Source organism: Euwallacea fornicatus, chromosome 15 (genome assembly GCF_040115645.1).
Source record: "Euwallacea fornicatus isolate EFF26 chromosome 15, ASM4011564v1, whole genome shotgun sequence".
NCBI lineage: Eukaryota > Metazoa > Arthropoda > Insecta > Coleoptera > Curculionidae > Euwallacea > Euwallacea fornicatus.
Window position 1 is genome coordinate 2,905,885 of NC_089555.1, and position 26,413 is coordinate 2,932,297.

The 26,413-nt window shown below is 37.6% G+C and overlaps 2 protein-coding genes across 3 annotated transcripts in view; one reads left to right on the forward strand and one right to left on the reverse strand.

Moving 5' to 3' along the window:
* LOC136343734 (transmembrane and immunoglobulin domain-containing protein 1-like) overlaps window positions 1-26,413 on the forward strand; it is a 198,179-nt gene that overhangs the window by 147,036 nt on the left and 24,730 nt on the right. For both annotated transcript variants that reach the window (XM_066290649.1, XM_066290650.1), the window contains exon 3: window positions 14,588-14,781. In XM_066290649.1, the coding sequence (XP_066146746.1) occupies window positions 14,588-14,781 (194 nt within the window). The remainder of the gene's footprint in view (window positions 1-14,587; window positions 14,782-26,413) is intronic.
* Window positions 3,366-6,231, reverse strand: LOC136343741 (lectin subunit alpha-like). The gene is made up of 3 exons (XM_066290666.1): window positions 6,093-6,231; window positions 3,697-3,820; window positions 3,366-3,640 (listed from the first exon to the last, which is right to left on the reverse strand). The coding sequence occupies exons 1-3, from the start codon at window positions 6,183-6,185 to the stop codon at window positions 3,399-3,401; spliced, it is 459 nt and encodes a 152-aa protein (XP_066146763.1). The 5' UTR covers window positions 6,186-6,231; the 3' UTR covers window positions 3,366-3,398.

Here is a 26,413-nt window from a genome sequence, read left to right on the forward strand (position 1 = left end):
TTAATGGGAAGGAGCTCTGCCGCTTCTAGGGCCTCCTCCAGGACCCGTCTGTAGGCATTCGTCACCCCGAAGCCAAACCGCCCATTCTTCGCATTCTGGTCCCCGGGAATTAAAACCCTTCTGTTATCGCGCCCCCCAACGTACCCCCCACCCGATCAACCAATGCCGTAAAGTCGGCAGCGCTCTTGTTCGGGGAAATGAATGAAACCTAATCTAACCTAACTAAACCATTGTTAAATTCACCATATATGTTTGTATACACAGGGTGTTTCATGAATATACCAACAAAATTTTAGGAGATGTAGAGTTCATAAAACCAAATATTTACAACAAATAAAGTTAGGTCTGCAATCGCTTCGTTTCCAAGATACAGGATGTTTAATATTTAATATATATTTAATATATACAAGGTGTTTACTAAATGATGGAATTTTTTTCAAGAGGTGATTCCTCGTCACATTTTATGAAAAAAGTTCTAATAAATGCATGTCCTATCTTGGTTCATTTTTGTGATACTGGGTATCAACATTTTATTTTTTTGAGTTTTCATAAATATTTTCGGACGCAAGGGGGCGCATTCATTATTATTACATATTTATTAATAAATTAATATTTTGATAAAATGATGTGCAAAGAAGTTTATAATCCTCGATATCTCGAAATCTATCGATCTGAGAGGTTTCAGCCAAGTGTACCTTTTTTGTTTAGAAATGACGCGGAAACAAGACATAATCTATTAGAAATCAAAATAGGGGGTCCCAAAAATGTTAGGGCAAATTTAGCACAAGAATGTTACTGCCGCTACTGCTCCCTACATATTGCGATAAAACCGATATCATATTCGAATTTCTCGTCTCAGAAAACCCTTGAATACTGGATTTCATCGAGATATTGTCCTTACATCTGAAATTATTTAAAAAAAAACTGAAACAAAAAATTTACACCCTGTATCACGAAAACAAAGCAAGATAGGACACACGTTAATTAGGACTTTTTTCATAAAATGGAGCAAGGAATCACCTCTTGAAATTAATTCTATCATTTAATAGACACCCTGTATATATAATATTATTAATAAATAGTCGAAATTTTGAAAATTTGTTATAAAATATGTATCAATTGTTTTCCATTTAGTTTATATTCATTTATCCGCATTTATATAAAACATTAGATTATAGTACAGTTTGTTATCGTATGAGTATTTTATTTCTTCTAGTCAAAATAGTTAATCTACGGAAAATTTATTAAACAAAAAGTATTTGCCTTTATGTTCTTTCCTCTACTATAGTAAAGTTAAATTAGTTTTCTGTGATTAATTTTAAAAAATCGCATTTAAAAACCTATAACGGTTTTTTGGCGGGAACGTGATTGAGAAATAATTGTTTTTAATCTCGAAAACGGCTATTTGACCAACAAAACACTTAGAAGCCTTTTTTATTGAAAATCAATGGAATATTATGAAAAAGTATTCGTAATAAAAAAAAAGTCAGTGGTGTACCATTTTATTTGAACAAAAATATACCGTTGAATGGCCGCACAGACGCCAGTGGTGTAAATGTAAGCATTCTGCCTACTTAGGAACATGCAATAATACACACGACAGCAACATACAACAATATATTGAAAACAATATTTTAATTAAAAATTAAATTTTTATCTTGGAAGCAAAGCGATTTCGGACTTTACGTTATTCGTTCTAAATACTTGTTTTTATGAGCGCTACGTGCCCTGAAAGTTTCTCAGCATGTTCATGAAACACCCTGAATATGTATTTTAACTGTTTCAAATTATGATAATTTTTTTTTTAATTTGAGTAAAAACGGTTTAGTTAGATTAGGTTTCATTTTATTATTGATTAAGTTTTAAACTATTTTTTTGTTTTATTTTACTCCACTCAGTACCCCTATTCACTCCACGGTCTTAAAAGCTTACGGGTATGCATATGGAAAATAAGTTGAAAAATCACCAATTTTTTTGTAAACGATCACGTATTAAAATATTAAAGAAGTTAAAAACTATTAATTTTTATTTAATTTTTGGTGGATTAAAGTGATACGGATCCTTATTTTGTTATGGACTTATTAATAATGGAAGAATTTGAGAGAAAAACAAAAACACATTTTTTTGGTTTTTTGGCTTGGCTAACTTTCACAAATCCACATTTTAATAGTCAACTTAACCCTGACGAAATTTATTTGCTAAGCAGCGTCGAAGCACCTCACCCTGATGCATGCACAACACTGGAATTATCTTGGATGATTTAACATCGGGGCTTGAAAATAAGACAGATGGAATTACATTAGTTACCCTAAATAATACACCCTTCCTGTGCACTCTGTATTCATGGTTCTATATTCCGAACAATGTCATCGATTTGCCTGAAATATATTTGCCTTGTTCTACCCTAATGGATATTAATAAGAAACTTGCGTTGCGTGGGTAATTAGGAAATTGATCGCATCCACGGCTAATGCATCTGAATTGAATTCCCAGAAATAGCTTTTTTATTGTTATTTTAATTAATTTTTTACTGTTCGAAGTTACGTGAAATTTAATTAGCAATGCGACGACAAGACGACCAAGTCCTGAGATGAAATCAGTGAAAGACGAAGCGTTGAAAATCGATAGATATTTACTGGAAATGGGCAGCAGACATTTGACACGTTTATTAAAAACCTGAAGGAAGCAGAGAAGCATTTGGAAACTGCGTGTTAACTTTCACGCTTTATCGAAAGAGGCGTTTCAATGCTGAAAACACAGTTTAGTCACTTCGATTCGCTCCTATCCGAAAAAATCCTCCCCCATCGATAAGAAATTTTGCGGTATTGTTAATGTTTTTCAAAAATACAATAAATTTCCTCGGGGCTTATCAAATACAGCTGAATTGATTAAAAAAAAATTAAAAATTCGTAAGTTTATCAATATACCAAAAAATTCTCAAGAAATTTTCGGATTTCATTACCAACTCCACATTCTCCACGGCAATTTTCAATTAAATCAAATACAAATTTGAGCTTCGAATTACCTCTTTAATTTGCTTTAGCACTCATTTCATTTCCACGAAAACAAGTAAAAAAAAAATCCTTTTTCATCAAGTTCTTCTCTCTTTTAAGTTAATATAACCCAAACAAACCGCTTCGCCAGGATGATTTGAGGAACAATGAAAGATTAATGTGCTTTTCCGCGGTCGTCACGTGGTTGCACGGGATATCCCTCTGGGAGGCCAAGGAAAGAGGGCGAGGGGTTATGACAACTAATTTCAGCTTTAAAAGCCCCAAGAAGATAAGGAGTTATAAAGAACAAATTTGCGCATGTGCGTCTGGAGTTAGGAGTAGAAGGGAATCAAGTTTTAAGGGCCATGTGGGTAGCTGATAACAATTTATTTTATTAATCCAAAACTAAGCTTCAACTTCACAAATGTAATAGAGCTTGGAAGTGCAGTCAATATTTTCCCATTTATATATTTCGTTCACTTTGTAGAAGTTGCCCACACGAATGCAGTATCCATTCTCATCAATGCCATCGTCGTATCTGGGTTGACCGGTTCCCCAGTAACTGAAGGTCATTTTAAGGTCAGCAGACAACCAGTACCAGCCATTATCGTTAAGCGTTCCCGTGGCAGCGCCTATCCAGTATCCAGCTGGAAAGGGTAGAAAATTAATATAAGCAGCAATAATTCAAAATGGATAAATTTACCATTGCTGCTGTATCTACTTTTAGAGATAGCATCTTGAATGGCTATATTTTCGACTTCGGATTCCACACTCGCCAGTTTCATTCCAGCAGCTTTGCATCCTATCCAGGCGCCAACGAAAGTTTCCTATACAATATATAATAAATTAATATACAGGGTGCCTGGTGATTCGACGGCCACAGGCTAAGGGTGAGTTCCTTGATGAATTTCGAGTCGAAAATGTCTAAATAACTTATGTCTGGAAACACGTCGTTTCCAAGATACAGAGTAATAAATTTAATTTTTTTTTGTATTTTTTAAATATTTCAAAACCGATTTTAGGCATGTTCATGAAATTTAGGACACTCTATTGCAACACTAACGCCCATGATTTGGAGGAATTAGAAAATTTCCATTTATATCAGTGGCGTCCGTACGACTTTGTGAAGATATATTTTTAATGAAAAAAATGGCACGCCAATAACTTTTCCCAACATGAATATTTTAATATTATGCCAAAATAATGGTTATTTAAGACAACAAATGTCGAAACAACTCGTATCATAGCGGTTGTCATATGATTAATATCATGGTAGCATTATTTATTAATAATTGTTTGTCTTGAAAATCCGTTTGTAACCGCCGAGACGCATTTTCAACATCGCAGTGTATGCAGGGTTTTATGGTAGGTACAGGAAATTATTTTTTATCACAAAAACGGCTACTTGAGCAATACAATACTGGAACTTCTTTATTAATAATTAATTAAATATTAAAACAAAAACATTCGTGTTAAAAAAAGCCAGTGACGTGCCTTTTTTTTCATTAAAACTATATGTTAGCTTGGTCACACGAACGCCGCTGGTATAAGTGGAAATGTTCTGATTTCTCCGAAATGCGCGCATCAATCCTGTCATAGCGTGTTTTAAATTTCATGCACATATCTAAAATCGTTTTTGAAATATTAAGAAATATATTTTTTTAAATAAGCAACTGAACACTCGGTATCTTGAAAAAGACGCGTTTCTGAACATACATTATTTTAACTTTTTCAACTTGGAATTCATTAAGCCCTTAGCCTACATAGCCGTCGAGGCACCAGACACCCTGTATTAATACACAATATGTTTATGTTGTGTTTTTAGTGTATTTTCCAAATTAAAAATTTTGTTCCCAAAGAAAACGGCCCAAAATATCCACGAGAGGAGGAACCTTTTGCTGGAAGAATGCGCAACTGCTGTGACCCTTACGGAAGTAGTCACAAGTTCATATAGCTCTGCGATTTGGAGTGATGTACTCTACGGTCTCCAGAGCAGACGTCCGGTTTCGAGACACTCGTAGTAATAAAAAAAAAACCTGGACGCGGACAACAAAGGTTGACAACGATTAACCACGATCGATTTTTGCGACTGGACGCTTTACGAAGTCGATTTATTACAGCTACTGCGGTGCAGCAGACGTTTTCTCGTCGGTATGAGTTTCGTATCGTTCAAGATACAGTGAGAAGGTTGGAAGAAAGGAATGTGGCTCCCTATGGGGCTACAAGCGATCCCGTATTGATAGTAAAATATCGAAGGCAACGTCTTCAGTTTGCCTTTGAGTACCAAGATTGAGGAAATAGCCTGTGAGACAACGTACTACTTGCGGATGACTCTGGATTTTGCTTTTTTAGTGAAGATAATCGTAAAAGAATACATCGAACGTCCTGGAAAACGATACACCTAGTACAACATTATCAGCACCCGAAGCTATGAAGGTGGATCTGTTCTGATATGGAGAGACATTGATTTCGAAGGTTGCACAGAGTCACTTGTACTTGAGAACGGTAGTTCCACATTTTAGAACGCCATGTAGTGCCATATGCCCCATTTAGCGGTGAGGGACTTTTATTTATGCACCGTAATGCACGTTCACACACGTAAGACGTGTAGTACAAAATCGCCTCCAAGATATGGGAACTCAAACGCTCCCTTGGCCAGCAAGGAGCCTTGATCTGAACCCCGTTGAAAATTTATGGGATCACATGGGTCGACAAGTTGGAGCCTTGTCGGTTCCCCTAGGGGCGTAAACACAGATCACGGAAATATGGGATCAAATTGATCAAGTTGACCGTAAAAACTTAAATTCCAGTATGTCGAGTAGGTGTGAAACAGTAAACAGCACAAGAGGACACTACACGCTATTAAATGTCCATTTGTTTGCACAAATTAAGGAATAAAAATTATGTATTTTTTTGTTACACCGTGTATTCATTTAACTATACCGCTTGTTTATTCTGTTGAGTTAGATTTATTGGAAATCGTCCTCATACTTCGTTAGTGAACGTATAATTATTACTCTAATCTCATAAAAACGAAAGTGCGTAAATATTTAAAATATGCGTAAATTTTGCAGTGCAGTAGAAAGTCAAAGTACTTGCCTGGTTGGGGTAGACGTAGTACGCCTTAGCGGCTCCTACATCGTGGACCACCGCGAAAGCCAAAAGGGCGACTACCAACGTTGCCTTAAACATAATGTAGTGTGAAGCTTTAAGTCCAGGGTTGGCCAATTATATAATAAGGTCAAACCTCTCGAGGAGATAATTGTATTTTTTCAAAGAATAGATTCGATATGGTGTAGTATCTCACAGATAAGTGGATAAGTGTGATAAACAAACACATATTTGTTTACTAGAACAAAGAAATGGATATTTACTCAGACCACCTTAAAATCACTACACATTACTAAATTAGAAAATAAAAAAAACCGTTATTTCTAGGAAATCGCTATAAAGAACATGATATTTTAGTAAGTTGTGCAGTCGTGCACCAACTGCTAAAATACTGAAAATGCCTTTTTTAGTTTTAGAATAAATCGAAAATAAACATGATAAAATTCTCAAAACCCGTTTTTTTTTTTCATTATTTGCCTTCACTAGTTGGGGCATGCCGGAATCAAAACGTCTCTATTATCTTTTCCCTAGTAACTACACCGAGACCATTTGGTTCAGGCAACAGCACGCTGAAAACATCGATTATGACCCATACGTAACATAATTCGATTTTTTTGAATGTGTGAATTACCACCTTATTAGTATGCCATTTATAGTCGTATCCACGAAGTTGCAGTCAACATTGTGGAGTACTACAATATGGTGATACCATATATTTCCAACCCCAAATACTTGTACCCTTCAAAGTATAGATGGCGCGAAGAAAATAGCATATACAGGGTGAATCGCACGGAACCGATACAAAACAGATGTAAATAGGGGACCTCAACATATAACGGTTTGTTGCATTCTTTTTTCTACGGTTAATAGTTGAGGAGATATTGACCTCCAAAGTTGGCTTGTAATTTTCTAAAAAATATATATTTGAGTAATACGTCATTACCACGCAACCAAATTTGGAACATGTTTGGTTCTTATGAACATCTTTAATTGGTAAAAATATAATATCGATGCATGCTCAACAAAGGTTGAATTAGGGATAAGGTAATGTATAAAAAAATGGAATTTTTAATTATAAAGTAACTGAGTAACGAACAATACCATTCAATGTCAAATTTAATTCTAAAGCTTTCATTCCCGTTCAAAATTCTTCGAAAACCTTATCATTTCCATAGTATAATCACAATAGGACCAAACCGAATTTAAAGTGATTATCAGCCAAGAACGATGCGATTTTTGACGGGTAAGCTATTTGTAATTTGTCAAAATCATGTAAGTGACAGATATCCTAAATGTGGTATTACATCAGCGCAATTTTTATTTATTTATTTATTCTTATTTACGAGCTAACTCCTAAGGTCAATATCCGCTCAACTATTAATTGCAGAAAAAAAAATTACGAATCGTCACACTTTGCGGTCCTCTATATGCACCTGCTCTGAATCGGTTCTGTTGCAATTCACCCTGTATATGCATTAACTTTTCTGTACGAAATGGTGAAAGTTGGTTTTTTTGTTTTGACTCAAGCCGCTTACCGTTGTTCAAAAGACCTTAAATTAAGTAGGAATTAATTTTTTAACTAATTTTCCATTTAAAGAGCTCGTTTTTAAGGTCGTAATGCTAACAAATCCCCAATAAAGATTAACCCAAGAGAACGCTGATAATTACCGTGCAGTGAAATCCATCTGAACTAACAATACTTAATTGTTTTCCCATCAATGCACGTAAGTCAGCCATCATCGAAACCGTATTATTTCTTCTGGTCAAGATCTGAAAACAAGGTCGGACCTGATTATTTGAAGACCTAATCTTTATCTTTCGGTATTAACGAAGTTTTACTACGGGGTCAGCATATAGATTAGGGCACCCCTATTAAAGCCAACGAGATCTGAAACCATATTTGTTTGGATAAAGTTAGGAGAGGATTAATGGAAAGTGGATAGGCCTAATCAGAATAATAAACCACCTCTGGAATATAAAAATGCTGTATATTCACACTAATGAGCCTGATAACGCAGGATGTAATTGCCAGTTTAGCCACAGGTATCATCCTGGGGGCTCGAATGATCATGTGAATATTATACGAATAATAAATACTGTTGGGTCGGTTTGGGGAAATCCCCACCTAAAAGAACGTTTTACATTAGTTTCTCCCGGTGTCAGTCACGTGTACCGAAAACATTCTGAAATTCAATTTTATCGAAGCCCTGCGATATTGGTTTTGTATTGGGTTTATATGTTGATGAGGGGCGCGGGATCCATCTTTGGAGGGTGCGAATTTATTGAGCCTTCCGCAATATCGAATTTATGGACTTAAAGGGCGAACCGGGCCGTCTGGGTCGTGCGAGGGACCCACTTATTTGAAATTTCCGATTTATGGCCCTGACATTAACATGCGAACAACGCGAACCTGGAAAATTGTATGGCATTGGGGTTTGTGAGCAAACAAATCTAAGAGTTATAGAGGACATTCATGGATGTTGGGGAGGGACCGCAAATTGCCTCTTGCTGTCAATTTGAAACCCCGAAAATGGGGAAATTGTGGTTCTAATTCGATCGCTTTGGAATCATTAAAAGGGCGAGAAGTTCCATCTATATCTCTCTTCTAAAAAATTCGCAAAAAAATCACACACTTCTTATCCCCTTGACCTGACTGATAAATCACCCCGAAGAAGGCCGGTTCGATTTATTAAACATTTCGCGAGGTTTTCCCTCTCAGAAAGGTCAGTTTCGGTCACTTGACAATTCAGGAAATTGCCCTTTAAAAGGCCAGTTGAGACTACTCTAAAATCCCACAATTTCCGTCCGAGGTGTCCATATTATCCAAAAGATGTATATGTGGGATCATCAATGGGAAGGTTTTCCATGATGATGTAAAGTATTTAGTTCACTTTTAATAGCAAGAATAGAAAAAGGGCAAAACCAACGAATTCGCTACCACACGAGCGCTTCTCGTCACTTGCCAATCTAAGCTGCCTGTCCCTTTTTGGTTTCTGGTTTTCCAGATCTCGCGAGCCCTTCAAATCCGAGGGACAAGGCACCTGCTAGTCCCTGTTTCCCACGAAGGCTCGCACACGTGACCTCTCGATTTCGCCCTTGGTGGTAGCGACCTCGTTCGACAGTGTTTTTCCTAAAGTTGGCCCTGTCAGCCTGCCCTTCGTCATATTATCAGCTCGTAATGTTACACTTTATCACTTAAGGACTAATAAATCTCCGACATATACTATAAAGTCCTGATCACCTATTTCTCGGTTTCATTTAAATGCTTGACCATCAACGGCATGACATCACAGGCGCTTTAGGTTATTTCCCTACTTGCGTAAATTAATAAATCAAGAAATTTAATTAACGTCTTCAGAACATGGCAACACTGTCCAAGCGTTGCCGGATGTGTCAATACGTCTGCTGTCATCCTTAGAAAAAAAAAAGAAAAATGCATTGTTGCCATTTTATGCGACTGGAAATTCCTGGGAATTAATTAATTTTTCGAGACATGTGAAAAAACTTTGAACGTCTGTTAAACTTGATGTGTCAGAACTTTCTGTGGTCTACTCTGAAACTGAAATCCACAAGCCTCGAGTTTGTCGTAAAGCATGAGCCAGTGGTTCATAGGGCTGATAAGTTCATAAGACTCATAGGCTCGTAGGATGCCAAATGTGCGTTTCGTGTGATAAAGCTAGCTAGGGCATCCGTTTAAAACACCTGCCCAAGTCGAACCTACGAACCATTCTCCGGCGTTTATCATGTGCCTTAATCGCCCATTGACAAATGACAAAGCTGTGTAGACTTATCGAATGTGGAGCTTTAATCGTTATAAAAATTTTCAGAAAACGCCTCGTTTATAGTTTTCGTAAGGCCTGATGCTCCAACACCCCTCAAGGCTGTCCTCTTTAATAAATTACCTATACGAAGCCGTCCCCTCCCTCACCCCTGCACTCATCATCAATCAATTCCGGATTAACCTGGGGGGAATTGGAGGGTCATAACTCTCCAAATTTCGTTGAGATTGATTTTTTTTAGGGAAAAATGTGTTTTTAATTTATTCGGTCTCGCGTGTTCGTCAACGTGATGCAGTTTTTCAGGCAGCTTCGAAATGAGCGGATTTATTTAGGCCTGAACAGTCCCAAATCCGGCGTTTAAATATGAAATGAATTGTTATTGAAATTTTGTGAACGTTCATTAATTCTCTATGCACATACGTAGAAGTTTTAACTGACAGGTGCGGAAGGGTGAATGTTTTTCGCACGTGCTCATAACACTAAATATAAAACAAAATTGTAACCTGTAACAAATGGCTTAAAATGTAGTTATTTTCAGCAGTTTTGATTTACTTAATTAAGTGGAATTGACGCTTGAGACTGCAAAACTAACGAAACGAAATTTTCTTTAACAAATTGCCCTCCGTTTTTAAGAGGCAGCCGATAAAATTTTCACTAACTTTAGGAAATTTAATCAGCTAAGTTTTGCTTCAGTAACTTAATTAAGTAAATTGATATCGACGATCTCCCGATATTCCTCATTTTCATAGCTTTAGGTAACGAACTTTTAAAGTTATAAAACTTTTATATCCTTCGTTAGATGCAATTGCTAAGAGAGATAATAGCATTTTGCAGGTTAAAAGTGGCAAAAGCAATACTAATTATTAATAACTCTCGGTGATATGAAACTGCATCAGAAAATTTCCCTGAGGTCTTATTAGCATTTTACGTGTGCCAGGTAATTTACAACGCAAACTTTTTCAGAGTCTAATGGGATTTCACGCATATTATTAAACAAAATACCGAGTAAGGAAGGAAAAACGCGAACATTAGTCTATTACCTCGACGGATATGCCATTACACTGTAGCAACTTTGCATAAATTTAGAAATAACGATTTTACTGTAAAGGAACAAAAATGTCGGCAAATTTGTAAACAGGAACAATTTGCCTGTAATAATCTGAAATAACCTCTGCAAACAGTTTTAGACATAATTCCCTCAATTCCGGAGGGATTTCAGAATGAACTCGAACCGGCTATGTCAAAGGGAGATTATTTGTAGAAGGGTTTAGTCATATTAGTTGGCAAAACTATGCGTTGTTCGCAAATGATGGTATTTAGGCCGAATTACATTTAGGTAACGACGTATTTCACTTCACGAGAAAATTGACTGTCAATGCAGGGAGAGAAGCTTTGCGCTAGAGCTTCTAACTTTTGGAATTTAGCCACTTGTTGAAATTTGCTTGGAAGTAAGTTAAGTTATTAACAGAAGAATCCTTAAAGCTGCTTTGAATTCGTAAAAGTCGCCCCAAAAACATCAACATGTGTTTGATTTTGCATAATTACATCCGAGGATCCCGAGCAACTCTCCGAGTGAGCGTATAGTCCCTTACATAAATATTTGCTGAGCGTTGTTGCGGGAACATCCCTGATTGGTCTGACGCATTTTAAAGGCCTTAGAATCCTATGAAAATGATACCCGTTCACTCGAATATCTATTTTATGCATATTTCTATGAGATTTTTATTTATTTCGATTAGTTAGCAAACGAATTTTTTATGTTAGTTTTTGTTTGGTGTTAACTGTTAAGTCAGGTAATTGTCGTAAAGTATTCGCTGTTGTACAAGTAATCACATCCTTATTTGGCAAACTTGACAATTTATTCTGAAACCGAGAAAAAAGATTTCTCGCCAACAAGCCCTAATCCTGGATGATTACGTGAAAAATGTACCTTTAGCCCAAAAGCGCTAAATGATACATCGAGCATTTCTCTAGACGAGCCATTACTTTTCCGAGCGTTAGGCTTTTCTCGGTTTAGTCCCGCCTTGGGAAAAATAATTTATCATTCACAATTTACTTCGCTCTAGATTTATTTGTCGCCATTATCTTGTATTTTATTTTTGGAATTTTCAACCCACTGCGTCGCCCTAACGAGGGGGTCAGCGCATCGATTCTACCTTTAACCTTTGCGACTTTGAGTCGCATTAAACATTAGATAATCAGAACTTAATGGAACATTAGCGGAAAGTCCAACTTACAAATGACAAAGAAAAATTACTTCCGTTCTATGAACGTTGAGATTATGTTCCAAACAGGAAGCTAAATTTGTTGTTCCGGAGGAAGAGCAAAGCCGCTCCTAATACTTTATTTTCCTTTCATTTTAAGAAACGAGTTCTCTTCGGTGTAATATCCCGAAAACTTCCTTAAATTTGCAAGAAAAAGTCTCTTGCACTGTAATCTTAAAAAAAAATGAATGCAAAATTAAAATTAAACTCCCCCTCTCGGTGCTTCTCATTATGGTCGAGAGCTATCACTTTCCCATCTTCAAAGGACCTTTACTGAACATCAGAGAACTAATGACTACAAATCCTTATTAAGAAAGCATCCATAAGGCACCACTTTCTCGAAATCCATAGTAAACTCTTTGAAACTTTTAATTATTATTAAGTTTCGACAGCCAAGTAATTAGAACTAATTATTTTGATGGAAATGCTGATGACGGGGGTTTTAAATTAAGCTTTCAATTCTAATTTTTAATGAGGTTAGTTCAAAAAAAGCCTTGTCGAAAAGGTATTTTTAGAAGAAAAAGTAAATTTTTGTGGTTTTTTCAGATTTCTCTCTTCTAGGGTTATTAGCAACTTTTAAGTTGATAGTTGAGACACACTTGCAACTACTTATTCATAAAGCAGGTTCGGACTCTTGAAGCGGATTTTCTTCAAGGTGGTTCAATCAACTATTATTTATATATTTTAAGGAAAGCGAAAAAATGTGTCATTTGAACATCACCCTTTCTAACCCAAACAACTGATCATCTCGTGAATTTGTCGAGTCAATTAATCCGAGTGAGCGTATTGTCCCTCGAATAAACACCTGCCGAGTGCCGTATCCAGCGCCCCTGCGATTGGTTAGATTCGATTTAAAGGTTTTAGCATTTTATGAAAATGAAACGCGCTCAATCGGATTTCATAATATACATTTAGTCATTGTGAGAAAATAGAAAAATTATGCGATTTGAAAAAGTCTCGTGGCGAAAGGTATTCCCCGCAACAATGAGCAATTCAAGTAATTCGCCCCTATTAATGTTCTTCAGCTCTTCTGCCGATTTTCCAGTAACTATCCGAAGACCTTTCGCTTTACGATATTGACGATATCGGGTATCAAAAGTCGGTTTCTCTATTGGCCTTAAAACTCATTCAATAATCGTTGGTTCGGTCTGACTGGTCTCTATAACTGGGCTATTATTACACGGGACATAAAGCCAAGTTTCCTAGCATGGCTGCATTGTGAAGTGATACAAATGCCGACATAGAAAGTTCCCAGAAAAGATATTTCATGCGAATTTTCGAGTTAAACCGAGATAAGCTGAAGAAGAGGGCGAAAACAATGAGATTCGGGATATCAATCTGCCACAAAACAAAAACTTTGGAGTTAAAAAAAGGTGATTTCCTACCCTAAAAACGTCGTCTCACTCAATCACCGTTCCTTCGATATCTGTCTGGACGTGACTGGAGAGTAAGCACAAGGGCACAAAGCCAATGGCTGGCCACCCCTTTCCAGAACTGTTCCAGATACGAGGTGCATTGTAAAGTGATATAAATCCCGTCAGAGCAGACTCACATAAAAGGATATTTCCATGGACTTATTGTGAATGAGGCTACCCGGGGAACGAAAACACAATTTCCCAGAAAGGTTACATGTGTTGCTCGAAGATGAGAATTCGGCTTCCTTTGAATGTTTGAGGGACAGATTTCTTCTTTTATGGCAGGGCGAATAAAATTGATAATGGGATTCTTTGGCAACAGTTCGACTGCGATATTTGAAACGTTGTAAAGCTCCGTTTCTATACCGGATTGAAATTTCCAGAGCTGCCAGTACGATCCAGCATTAATGGTTTTAAAGTTCACATATATCATAAGTTCGTTGGCCCTAAGGATTTTGGGTTATAGTGGCAAGAAAAATGGCGCTATTAAATTGAAAAAGCTGAGTTTCTATAACAAATAGTCGGTACGTACGTCACGTAGAAAATTAAGTTCAAAATTGGAAGCCAAAATGGATGTCGAAGCTCCAGATTTCTATTTCTCTTTAAGATGCTGATGTTACCAGTATTTTTAATTCCGTTTATCTGTTAAGTCACTGGGGCAAGCTACTTAGGTGCCGATTGTTCTAGAGGGTTGAATTTATAAAGAAACGAAACTCCTGGAGGATTCTTCCAAGGCAGGTCACGTCTATCTAATGAATTTAAAGCTTTATCTAGTAATTAACTCAACAGAAACATTTTAAACTCAATTATCTCGACTATCTATTACCAGGACGCAATTAAAACTTACAATCGCTTAAACTGCCAGCTTGCCATAGTTTAACTACTAACCCGTTGTTTTATTGGGTCGTTGAAAAAGAGTGTTAACAGCGATTTGCAGGAAATTTTGTAGAATAGCTCCTAATCCTAAAACTGCATGCGGGAGATCCTTTTCAATTTGAACACAGTTCTCTTCTCAATTTTTGCAGGTGGCATGAACTTCGTGAGCTCCACAATTCAAGAATCGTCGGAATCCACCCCTTCAAAGCCGAAGCTTCTGGAAGGGCCCCCAGGAAAACCCCAGAAACCTTATTTCGATGACATAGGGCCTAGGAATGTGACAGCGGTAGTTGGACAATCGGCCCTTTTGAACTGTAGGGTGAAACATCTCGGCGATAAAACTGTAAGTAGCCACAGGCCTTTTCAAAAAGAGGTGACCATGTTGCATTTAATTTGAATTAAATTTAGGTGTTTTGAGGTTGCTGGTTCGTTATAAGATTTCATAAATGAAAATCGAGTTGTGTCAGGTCGGGCGACCGAGGAGGCCATGCAATTATAAAGTCGATTTATGTTGAGGTAGTTGATCACGCCTTAGCTGTGAAATTACGAGACTTCAAACACGTTGTATTTCGCAAGTTTTCATGTCTTAAGCGCCGACATCTCCGGAGCCCCTGGAGCAATCACCTTTAAATGTACACGGAGTACTATACGTGAACACTCTCGCAGGCATTATCGTTCTATTCATAATTGAGGACTGATGCAATAGTTAATATTGAGATTGCTAAAAGTAACTTTCTTTTGAGTAATTTTAAGTACTTGCCTGATGGGACTGTACGGTAATTTGAGTAAAGTGCGTGTAGGTAGGGAAGCGAAGGTGGAAAAATGTCGATTTCTCATCGGAGTTTTTAGCATCAGGATGAAGAAATACGCGAATTTTCCCAAAGGAAATGCGATGGTTTGGCAGACAGGCATATACGAGAAAGTGTTTCATGCTTGTTACGTTTTCCGCCATAAATAAACGAGCAATTTTCCCCGTCTATAGCGCGAATGTATACGCCTCGCAGTTTTTCAGGGTTTCCAATTTCCTTCTTACGCTTTTGTTAACACACGCAGAGCAGTTTAAAAATGATGGCAATATTTTACGGGCAAGGTCATCTTTGGGCATAAACAACGCCCTTTTTTCGGGCCGCCACCGAAATTTCCCACCACTATCCCTTGTGCAAATAAACTTCTTCGATTCGACGTTATGTAACTCGGAAATATTTCCCAGAGGCGATCTTTGAAGAATGTAGGCACCTTAAATAAATAGCAAAACGATTTAGGAAACATCCCCAACGGTAATACTTGGTTTTTCTGAGCGCTCCTCCCAAACGGGCACGGAAAATTGCCAAATTATCCCCAAGGAAATTCGGAGGCTGAAGTATTACGAAACATGTGCTGTTTACATTCATTACGACGTCTAAATAACTACAAGGAAAGCGAAAAGCGTTCACTTTTGATCTTCTGCCTCAGATTTTGAGAAATTAGTTTCTAGATTAAGACTAATGGATGTGTCTAGGCAACTCTTACCTGGGCGTTTTAATATTTCAGTTCGGGCTAAATGTTCATCCGACCAACTCCTGTTGGATGGATTTTGCTGAATTTCCTCCCTTACCACAATAAGATATAAACTTTAAGAGTTAGCGGGCCTTTTGACAGAACCTCGGAATTATGCCGGAGATAAACAAATTAGAAAAGCGTTCGGATTACATGGCACAGAAAGCGATAAGCTCGAATGCTTTGAATTTGCGAAAATTATGAAGTTAACTTGGAAACGTTTAAATGCAAGGAGATGAAGTTTAAAGTCAGATTTCGCCTCCGAATTAATACCATAATTTACCCTGTTTCAGCCAAGACTGCAAAAAAGGGCTTCCATTAGGTCAATAAGAAGCACTAATGGCTTCAATTTTTTTAATCGATAATGGATTCCATCTGGCGTTTCTAACAGATTCCGGGGGATATTAATTTGAGCTTCGATAAGTCATAAAAATTCTTCAGAAAGGCATTAGAATGCCAACGACCCTCAATAACGTCTCATAAAGTCGACCAAATGGGATCCGTCGATCCAATGGTATGGTGGCAGTATACTGGGTGACATAGAAAGGGGAACACCCCATGAAAATCGTTTGATTTAAATCATTTTTGATATATAAAAACCATCAGTTTTTTAAGTATATTCCCGTATTCGGTTTTACATTGTCAGGGATTTTAGGTCTTTTCTTGACTGCGAGAAATGCAACAACAAATCATGTTTGATAGAGGTCGAACAGTGGATTTACGAGAGGGTGATTTGTCATTTAGAGAAAACGCCACTTGAATCGAAGTTTAAGTACCATGGCCAGTCGCAAAGAAGAAGAGGTTCAGGAAGGTGTGGAAGAACTACAGAACCTTAAGATCGCCGCCTCAGACTTTTGGCTTGAAGAGACAGATCTATCTCGTCGAAGGTGGTGACATACCTTGGATTTGTCAAACATGAACAGCTTATTGTGGTACGAACCATCAACCCCATTTGTTTGCTATCTCTTACCGTTCTTCATCGAGAAAATCGATGCAGATAACGGGAACCTGAAATGGAATACTGTAGTATTCAGCGCAGTAAGGATGATGGTCGGGACAAAGTGAGATGGCGACGAGGTACACCAGACTGTAGGGATAATAGTGTTGGATGCTAAAGCTCATGGTAGTAGATCACTTTTGCTTTTCATCAAAGGCAATATGATCGCTCAACGATTTATCCGAAAAGTTTTGCAACGGGGTCGTTTCAGAATACTTCAAAGTCCAATTATTCAACAAGATAATGCACGACCTCATGCGGCTCTGGATACTATGGATTTCTTCCGACAAAACGAAATCAATTTGTTACCTTGGCCACCCCGATATCCAGACTTATAACCAGTCGAATATGTATGGGATATTGTGGGTATAAGGTTACAAAAGTTACCACATAGTATTGTTCCAGGCTATTTGTACGGGAGCAGAAATAGCCTGGAATAAGATTTCCGAAGAAGATATCGATCATCTCATTGAATCGATGCCTAGAGATGTCCAGGAATGCACAGAACAACGCAGAGGGCCGACCTATTTGTAAGTTTTTTTGGGTTTCAACAGTCGAATTTGTTTAATTTTGACATGCATATGAAAAAATATTTAAATTGAACTATTTTTACGGGTTGTTCCCTTTTCTCCGTCACACAGTATACATTGAAGGATCAGCTTTAGGAATAATATGTTTTTGAAATCGATCAGGTTATTTGCGAAATAATGACTTCCAGGCAAGTAGGTTACACGCCTGTATCAAGCGCGGCTTGATCAAAGCCTATTTCGATAACAAAAACTTTTCAAAGTAAATTTTCATGGCCCCTTTAGTCTCTCTCCTCCTTTCTACCCGGGCCTAACACAAAACGCTTCGTATCCATTAATTTCCAAGTTTTCCAATGGGATGACAATAAATAATTGTTTCCGCACAATGGACTAAACCCGATTGGGGCTCTCCTTTTTATTTCCATTAATTAATCCCGAGTCCTGATCATTTTTGTTCCATTTTCCGGCAAATTAATTGCACCACAAATTTGTTTTTATGAATTTATTAATTAACTAATATCGCCATTTTTTCGTTAGGAAGGTTTGTTTGTCATAGTGCAAAAATGGAATTATCCATGATGATTCGATTTTGGGGAAATTGGAACCTTATACAGAGGCGCGCCAGACTTGACAAAAGGGCTAAGGTACGCATTTTACCGGAAGTGCGTCACTGATCTGGTAAAAACTAAACGTGAAATATTCAGGAAGAATTTCCTGGAACAAATTTCCGTAATCAAACCCTTGGAAGATATCACGGGCAATTAGGTCGTAAAAAAGCAAATTTCCCGCAATAAACCGGACTCCCTTCTTTACACGCTACTGATTTAATTTAGGCTCGAGATGAGGGTGGAGAAAATTCGAAACTAACCCTTGCACCGATTACTCTGGCATGGCAATTGCCGCATCTATATAAGAAAAGTTAATAACTTTCGGCTCTTAATCCGGCCGGCTTCCGATCGGAACAAATCTTTTTGCCCTTCTTTCGCCAAATTTACAGTCGAATTAGGGGCAATTTGTTTTTTAGATTGGACCCTTAATTTCCGGTGAGGATATATCCCGACTTCTACCCTCAAATTGCCAGTGCCGACAACTTTTTCATGATGCCGAAAAGCGTCATTTTTCTCTTTGTTTGCAGTCAGAATAACGAATCACACCAGACCCCAATTTTTAGAGTAAGTGCTGGAAACGACTTCAATTCGTTGTCGTACAGGCAGTTAATCGTTTAAACTTAACCGAACGGTAGTTCATTAACGTCGGAAAGAAAATAATCAAGGGGGTTCAAGTCTGGGGATGCAGCTGGCCAGTGCACGACCCACATCGCCAATTCGCTGTTACGGAAAAAAATCGATTTGAAAACGCTCTTACAGGCAGGCAAAAATGAGATGGCGTTCAAGCAATTTGCTAAGCGGGAATGTAGAAGTGTAGGAGAGACCTCATCCAGGAATGAGTGAAAATGCATTTACTTCCGCATGGAAATTAATTGATGGCTATTACAGGCCCAACACTCATCATTTTATAAATTCAAATACTCCAGAGCTGTATTCTTGTATTCCGGAAGCTAAAATAGACTGGAAATAAGGTGCTTTCGAATTCCCATTTTCATTTGTACTCTATAGAAGCAAAATGATTGCCTAAAACTCTATAGATGCATTTTCAATTTATTAAAGTTTGAGTCGCTTTTAGAATTAATGCGCGTCAAATCGAAGTTGGTGTTGAAAGTTATAATCCCATTGAATCACTATGAATACGACAGAAAAAGCGTACCATGACCAAATCAGTTTTGTACATTGACCTATTTTCTACATCTCATCATGTGCGTTCAATTTCCAATAGGAAGAGGCAGCAAATTAGTGATTTAAACAGATAAACATGTAAATTAGCATTGTGTCCACTATAGCAAAATCAGCTTGGCGTCATTATTAACAGGAACATAATCAAGCTAATACAATTAACCTCTGCCTTTTGTCCGTTCATCGATTTCCCGTTATATAACTACTTAATAATTACAAAAAAAAATATATTTTTCCATTACACAATCGTTATTTTCGGTGAGAGGAAATTTGGAAAATACGCCGAAATGCACATTTTTCGTCGAATAAAATACGAGCCGCTGATACAAATTGATAAACATGTAAATTAGCCATTGTGTTCGATTGGAAAAATTGGCTCCAAATGACCGTTTGTTCTATGCACTCATTAAGCACATAGGTCAAACAAACTCGAATTAAACCCTGTTGCGTTTTGCTGCTGTCCCGAACAAAAGCTTCCAAAGGCGCATTCGCCATTAAGTCCAGAGGTAGTCGATTCAAGTTATAAATTTGACCGCACAATGATACCCGCAACATTGCCAGTTGTTCGTATTTTGATATTAATCCTGAAACTCTAAATCTGGCTTATTCTTGTGTTAATTACCAAATAAATTGGCCCGGCTAAAGCCCCCGATTAAACTGCCTTGAACTTACTTTAAGCCATGGCTCGAAATTGAAATCGCAGCCTGAAAGGGTCCAAATTTACCGACGAAAGATTAGACCAGAAATTTTAGGCGATATTAATGGTTGCGTGTTTCATTGAAACGTCATTATGTGGCTGGGGTGCCTCATCATCGTCAAGAAACTTAAAACTGTCAAAAGCATTTATGGAAATGCACCAAATTTGCCTGCATATCCATTGTATTGCGAAGAGAGCGCAAAATTACACTCGTGGGAAATATCTCATATGGAAATAGGTCGGATCCATATATACGCACGAGAGCTGCATGCATGTATGCCACTTGTACAAGGTGTCTTGCAAAGAATCTGTTGTGAATGCAATTTTGTTTTGTAATGAATAGGAATTTCATACTATGCACGAATTTCAATGTATAGACGTCCTTACACGTATAGAGCGATGGGGGACGGGAGTTCTCGATGTGAATCCCGACGTTGCTCCTACCAGGGCCAGAAGAGCTCATTTGGAGCAGAAACATAAGCTGCAAGACGACATGAGAAAACCTAGTAAAAACTGCGTGCAATGATTTTATAAAGAAACGGAAAGCGAAAAATACAGAAAATATGAACTTCTTCCACTAGTGACGCAAAGGACTAAAATTTCTCGCTCTTCCATCACTTTTAACTCCCTTATTGTTTCAAATCTAACCTGTCTCAGAACCCTTTGTGCGAGATACGACAGTCACCCCTCGCGTTCTCAATAAAAGCCACAATTAATATCTCATTGAGTGCCATTGGCTGAGACTAATTCAGCAAATCAATTATTCATATTCGCTTATCGTTTGTTGGAGAGTGGGGCTCCTCCACCGACCTTCGGCTTTGTGTTTTAATAACTCCTGTTTCGCAAGTAATTATCGTCGATGCGAGGACAATGCGGGCCAAATCCGCACGTATGATTAAAAATATAAACGGGAACGGTGCGCAGACAGAGAAAATTATGCCGTAGGGGGTCCACAAAGGGCTCCGTTTTGATGGGCGGATAAAGGGGAAACGAGAAATGCGTGGCCTCTATAAATTCTAGTTTCGAAATAGATAGTAATCGATAATAAAAAAAAAAATCATCTCAACTCTGAACCGGACCACCGATTCGAGGTCCCAAAAACGAGAGCGGTCTGGTGGAGTTCTGAGAATTTTGCGGGTCAGTCATTTCTGGTTCTGGATTTCTTGCCAATTAGCACAGAACTTGTATATGGCCCTTTCTCCTAATTTCCATTACAAATGAGCCGGTCTGGTTGAAGGTACACAATGCCCTGCAGATACGTTTTCAATTTATTACAGTTTATGCGCTTTAGCTATTGCTCGTGTTGCAACTGAAATGCTAAGTTACTCCGTCTAAATTGTGGCACAGTCCTGATGGCCAGAGCGTCATTTCTTTGAAAAAGGGTCTCCGAAAATGGAACGAATAAACAAGGGGGAATGTGTTTCGCTCGCATATTTTTATAGGTGGGAGAAGCGGTTTTAGCTGCAAAAATTGGGTTTTGTTGTTTCAAAAGGTCGAATTGCATGTCCCACTTTTGCTCTGGAAAATATCCAAAAATAGGTCCTAACCACGAAATTTTCTGTTAAAACTATGTAAAAAGGGATTCGTGAACATGGAAATTATTTCAGAAACTCGATTTTGCAGTGAAAAGTCATTTCGTGTAAATCATAGGCGAAAACTGAAAAAGTGTGAAGAAGTTAAATTCAACTTGACAAAGTTCTCTGGTTTTACAATGGAGCATGGACAGTCAACTTCGCGTATCTGACTAATGTCTAGATATCAAGGCAGGGTTAGCAGAGTTCCTGTTATTTACATGCCACAGAAATTGACGCTACAGGATGGTTTTTTCTTTAACTACATATTTGTACCTGCGTCTTGTGAAATCCGTGTCAACGTGGCAATTGTGCCATTCCCAGCAAAGCGTTGTTTCTATTATATTTTTGTTTATGTATGACGACCGACACGCTTTTTTGGGGACTTAGCTGGCACCACTTGCATTGTGTAACGACTCTTTTCCTGCTTTGTCACATTTTATCATATTTTTCATATGGCTTAGCGCGTAAATCACTAGTTTTTACCAATTAGCCTTAGCTGTAGTTAGAAAGGTTATTTAAAAAAAAAAACAGTGTGTCTGAGGCAATAAGTTAACAGCGGTTAGAACACGATTATCCACTTCATACCCATCTTTGACCGTACCTGAAATCACATATGTATATGATGTTCGGATTTGGAGTGTTTAGACAGGAAAATCCCATTTCCCGGCTAAATAGGGAAAAACTAGCATACATGTCGGGAGCTCGATTTTTGAGAAAATATTAATCACAAAAACCGTATTTCGATATTTTTGCAGTCCACGGCGTTAGAGGGCTTTTTTTTCAAATTTCGGCCATTTTCAAAATTCCTAATAACTTTTTTGTTTAGAATAATTTTGAACACATTCTTAAGGCACTTTTTCGATGTGATTCCAGTGACGTGCTTAATTTTTTATTGCAGCATACTGTTTGTTTTGTATATATTTTTTTCATTTTATATGAAAATCATGGTCGACTTTGTCTTTAAAAAAATATAAATTTTCAGACATTTTAAACTATGTAAATATGTCTATAGTTATTTGCAAAAATAACTGAAGTATTAGACTTTTTGTGCTTATATTCAAATTGTCTTCTGCATCAGCTATCCAAAAAACATTATTTTATGTTTTAATATTTGCGTCAAAGTTTTTATTTTTAGTGTTGAGTTGGTGCCGGTTTTTCAAGTAAAAATGATAGATAACTATGAAAAATATGACATGATAAAGTGTTTCATATTGCCAAACACAAGCTCGCAACCAGCCTGTGAGTTATACTTCCATACCTATCTCGAGCGACATCAATCAGACAGAAGACTGTTTAAGATAGTTAAAAAATAATTTATGGAATTATGGAAGCTCCAAAAAGTGGACACCACAACATCACAATTTAAGTGAAAATAACGAAATTGAAGAACTAAATGTAATTGCAGAAGTTTTAGAAGATCCAAACTTATCGCTTATTTTTTAAAATAACTAAAGACATACTCACATAGTTAAAAATGGACATTTTTTAAAGACATAGCCGGCTCCAAGTTTCATTTAAAATAAAAAAGTTATGTCGGTTTTTGATAAAACGGTACGCTATAGCAAAAAACTAAGCACGCCACTGGAATCAAATCGAAAAAGTGCCCTAAGAATGTTTTTGTTTTATTTCAGTATTGTCCTAAATTAAAAATTAAAAAATTATGGGGAGTTTTGAAAATAGCCGAATTTTGAAAAACGCCCTCTAACACTGTGGATTGTAAAAATATCAAAATTTTGTCGTTAATATTTTCTTAAAAATCGAGCTCTGGACATGTATGCTAGTTTTTCTCTATCTAGCCAGGAAATGGGACTTTCCTGTCAAAACAATCCAAATCCGAACACCCTGTACATACGGCGATCGTTAAAAGTATTGCAACGCATTTATAACTTTCATAAACCCGATATCTAAAAAAATACTTAAACACGTATAATTTTATTAGAAAAAAAAAAGCATTTAATACATTATTTTTTATTGTCAAATTTATCACCCCTATCCAGCTACTGCTACGAACTTTTATTTTCACATGGAAAGATATCCATTGTAGTATGTCAGATGAATGGTAATTCAACAAGGGATGCAACGGTACACTCATAACTAAAATTAGATCTGTAGTTTCTTAAAAAAAATAAAACAAAGTCCGTATTCTAAAAAGATGTAAAATTGCCGTCTTTACTTCCTAGGTAGATAATTCATTCCCGCTTCATTTTAAAAGAGAGTGAAAAAATTACAATGATACGTAGGATAGAAAATATTTTAGTTTTCACAGAATTCATTAGTAGCCAATTTTAGTTATTAAGCATTTGCTATAGTTAAAATATCAAAAGAATGGGTCGTTTATCTCAGAAGCAAAATATTGACATATGAATATTTTTGGATATGAAGATCGCAAAAGAACTTACGAAGGGGTGTGTCTCACATTTTATGAAAAATATCCAGAGTGGCCCATAGGTCGTCGGATTGATAAAAAATTTCAAAAAACTGGAAGTGTAAAAGTTGCTTTAAAATGCGGAAGACCTCGAACAGCAATTAGTGGCGATAAAATAGTAGAGATTCTTTTAACTATCGATAAAAACCCCATACAGTTTACCAGCAAACTGGCCGATGGATTTGATGTATCAGCAAAATCAGTAAGCAATCTTTTATAACGAGAAAAATGTCGTCCATACAAAATTTCCCTTACCCAAGAGTTGACGCCTGAAAATTTTGATCGTAGGAGGAAGTTTTGTGAATTGATGCAAGAAAAGGTTATTCAGGTTAATAGGTTCTTTTTCGGATTTTTTTTTTCAAATAGAACAACGTTTCGCTTAAATGAATCTATTCATCGGCATAATTGGCACAACTGGTCCACAAACCATCCTCATTGTATGGACACTCTGCCTACACAACACCCGCAAAAACTCAATGTAGGTTTGGATATAATCGACCACCAGTTTATGGAACCATTTTTCATAAAGGGCTTAAGCTACGCATCGCACTTCTACTTATTGAAATATTAAATATTTCCATTGATCCCTGGAATTTTTCCTAGAGAAAGTGAGGAACAAGCAGCCAATAATATTCGATCCCAACAAGATGGTACACCATCACTTTATGCTATGGTTCGGTGATTTTCCCTAAAAGATGGATTGATAGAAGACGCGCAATAGAATGGCCGTCGAGATCGTCAGATTTTACGCCCCTTTGAATTCTGACTTGTGAGGTCACCTAAAAAGTTCTATTTACAAAAACGGACTATGAAATTTAAATGATTTGAGGTTTAGAATTCAAACAGAATTAAAATTAATAACAGAACCAACACTGGATAATTCCTCGCTAAATTTTGAGGAACGACTGAGTCATCGCCAAATTGTTACTGGAGCCCGACGTGGGCATTTATTTTAGGAGTTTTAATTTTGTTTGACGTAATAGCGAGTTACTTTATTTTGTATCTAATAGCTTTACTTTTTAAGCAAATAGCAGATCCAACTGCAGTTATGAGTACGCCGTTGAATCTCTCATTGAATTACCTTTTATTTAATATAGTACTGCAATGGGCGCCCTTTCACTCGAATAAAAAGTTAGTAGGAAAAGTTGGATAGGGGTGAAAAACTTGAACACCATAAATAATGCATTGAATGCCTTTCTTGAAGTAGAATTATACGTGTTTCAGAATCTTTTTAAATATCGGGTGTATGAGAGCTATGAACGTGTTGCAATACTTTTCACAAGCTCTGTATATACGGGGTGTCCACGCAAAAAATCCCACTCCCCTCTAATCTTTTAATACACCCCAAAAATTAACGCACTACTGAAAATTAACCAAAAATATTAGGTCGTGTAGTATGAAATGAGTAGAATTGAATTGAAACTTTAGTCATTTTTTTTTCATATGAAATGTTTTTGTTGTCAATCGAAATATGCACCGCCATTATCAATACACTTCTGCCATTTAACGGGAAGTTCATTGATTCCCCTGCTGTAAAAGCCTGCAGGCCGAGAGTCGATAAACTCGTGGAAGGCAGCTTTTTACAGCCTCGTCGGAGTTCCTACCAAGAAGTTATCCAAATTTTGAAAGAAGTGGTAATCAGTGGGTGCTAAGTCGGGTGATTACGGTGGATGACGAAGAGTTTCCAATTCCAACTCCTGTAGCTTGGCCGAGGTGACTTGTGCGGTGTGTGGCCGAGCGTTGTCGTGCAACAATAGCAGTGCGCTTCGATTGACTAATCTTGGCTGCTTAACCGTCAGTTGCCTCGTCATTTCGGTCAGTTGTCGGCAGTAGACATCAGCCGTAATCGATTCACCAGGTTTCACGAAGCTGTGATGGCGTTTTTTTTTTTTTTGTTTTGTGCCCGAGGAGGTTGAAATCTTCAAAAAGGCACCCGACCGCACAGGGTCGGGTAGTGTGGGATTCGAGCCTGAGCCCGCTTACCCACTAAAACCACCCCCTCTCTTCTTATGGCCCCGGTATCGCCTGGTAGGCATTCCTTCGGGGCGCCAGGTCGTAAGAGCTACTCTCTATGCTTCCGTCCTTCTCCTTCTGTACCGTTCCCGCACAATTTTCTTGCGCGTGATCTTCTTGACCATGCACTCAAACGCTCTCCACTTACACTCACTCTCTACGAGTTCAGAGCCGATCGTCCCTCGGTCCAGATTGAGCCCCGCCCACCTGGCCTCAATCCGATCGGTCTCCCACTCCGGACATCCCCAAATTGTGTGCTCTGGGAAGTCCGCAACTCCTGGCTCCTCGCAGAACCAGCAGCCGTCACTCTCTTCAACCTTTACTTTGTGCAAGTATACCCCGAACACTCCATATCCGGTAAACACCTGTGTTAGTTCGTACCCGGTCTTCGTCCATTCGCATTCGACCCATCGTCT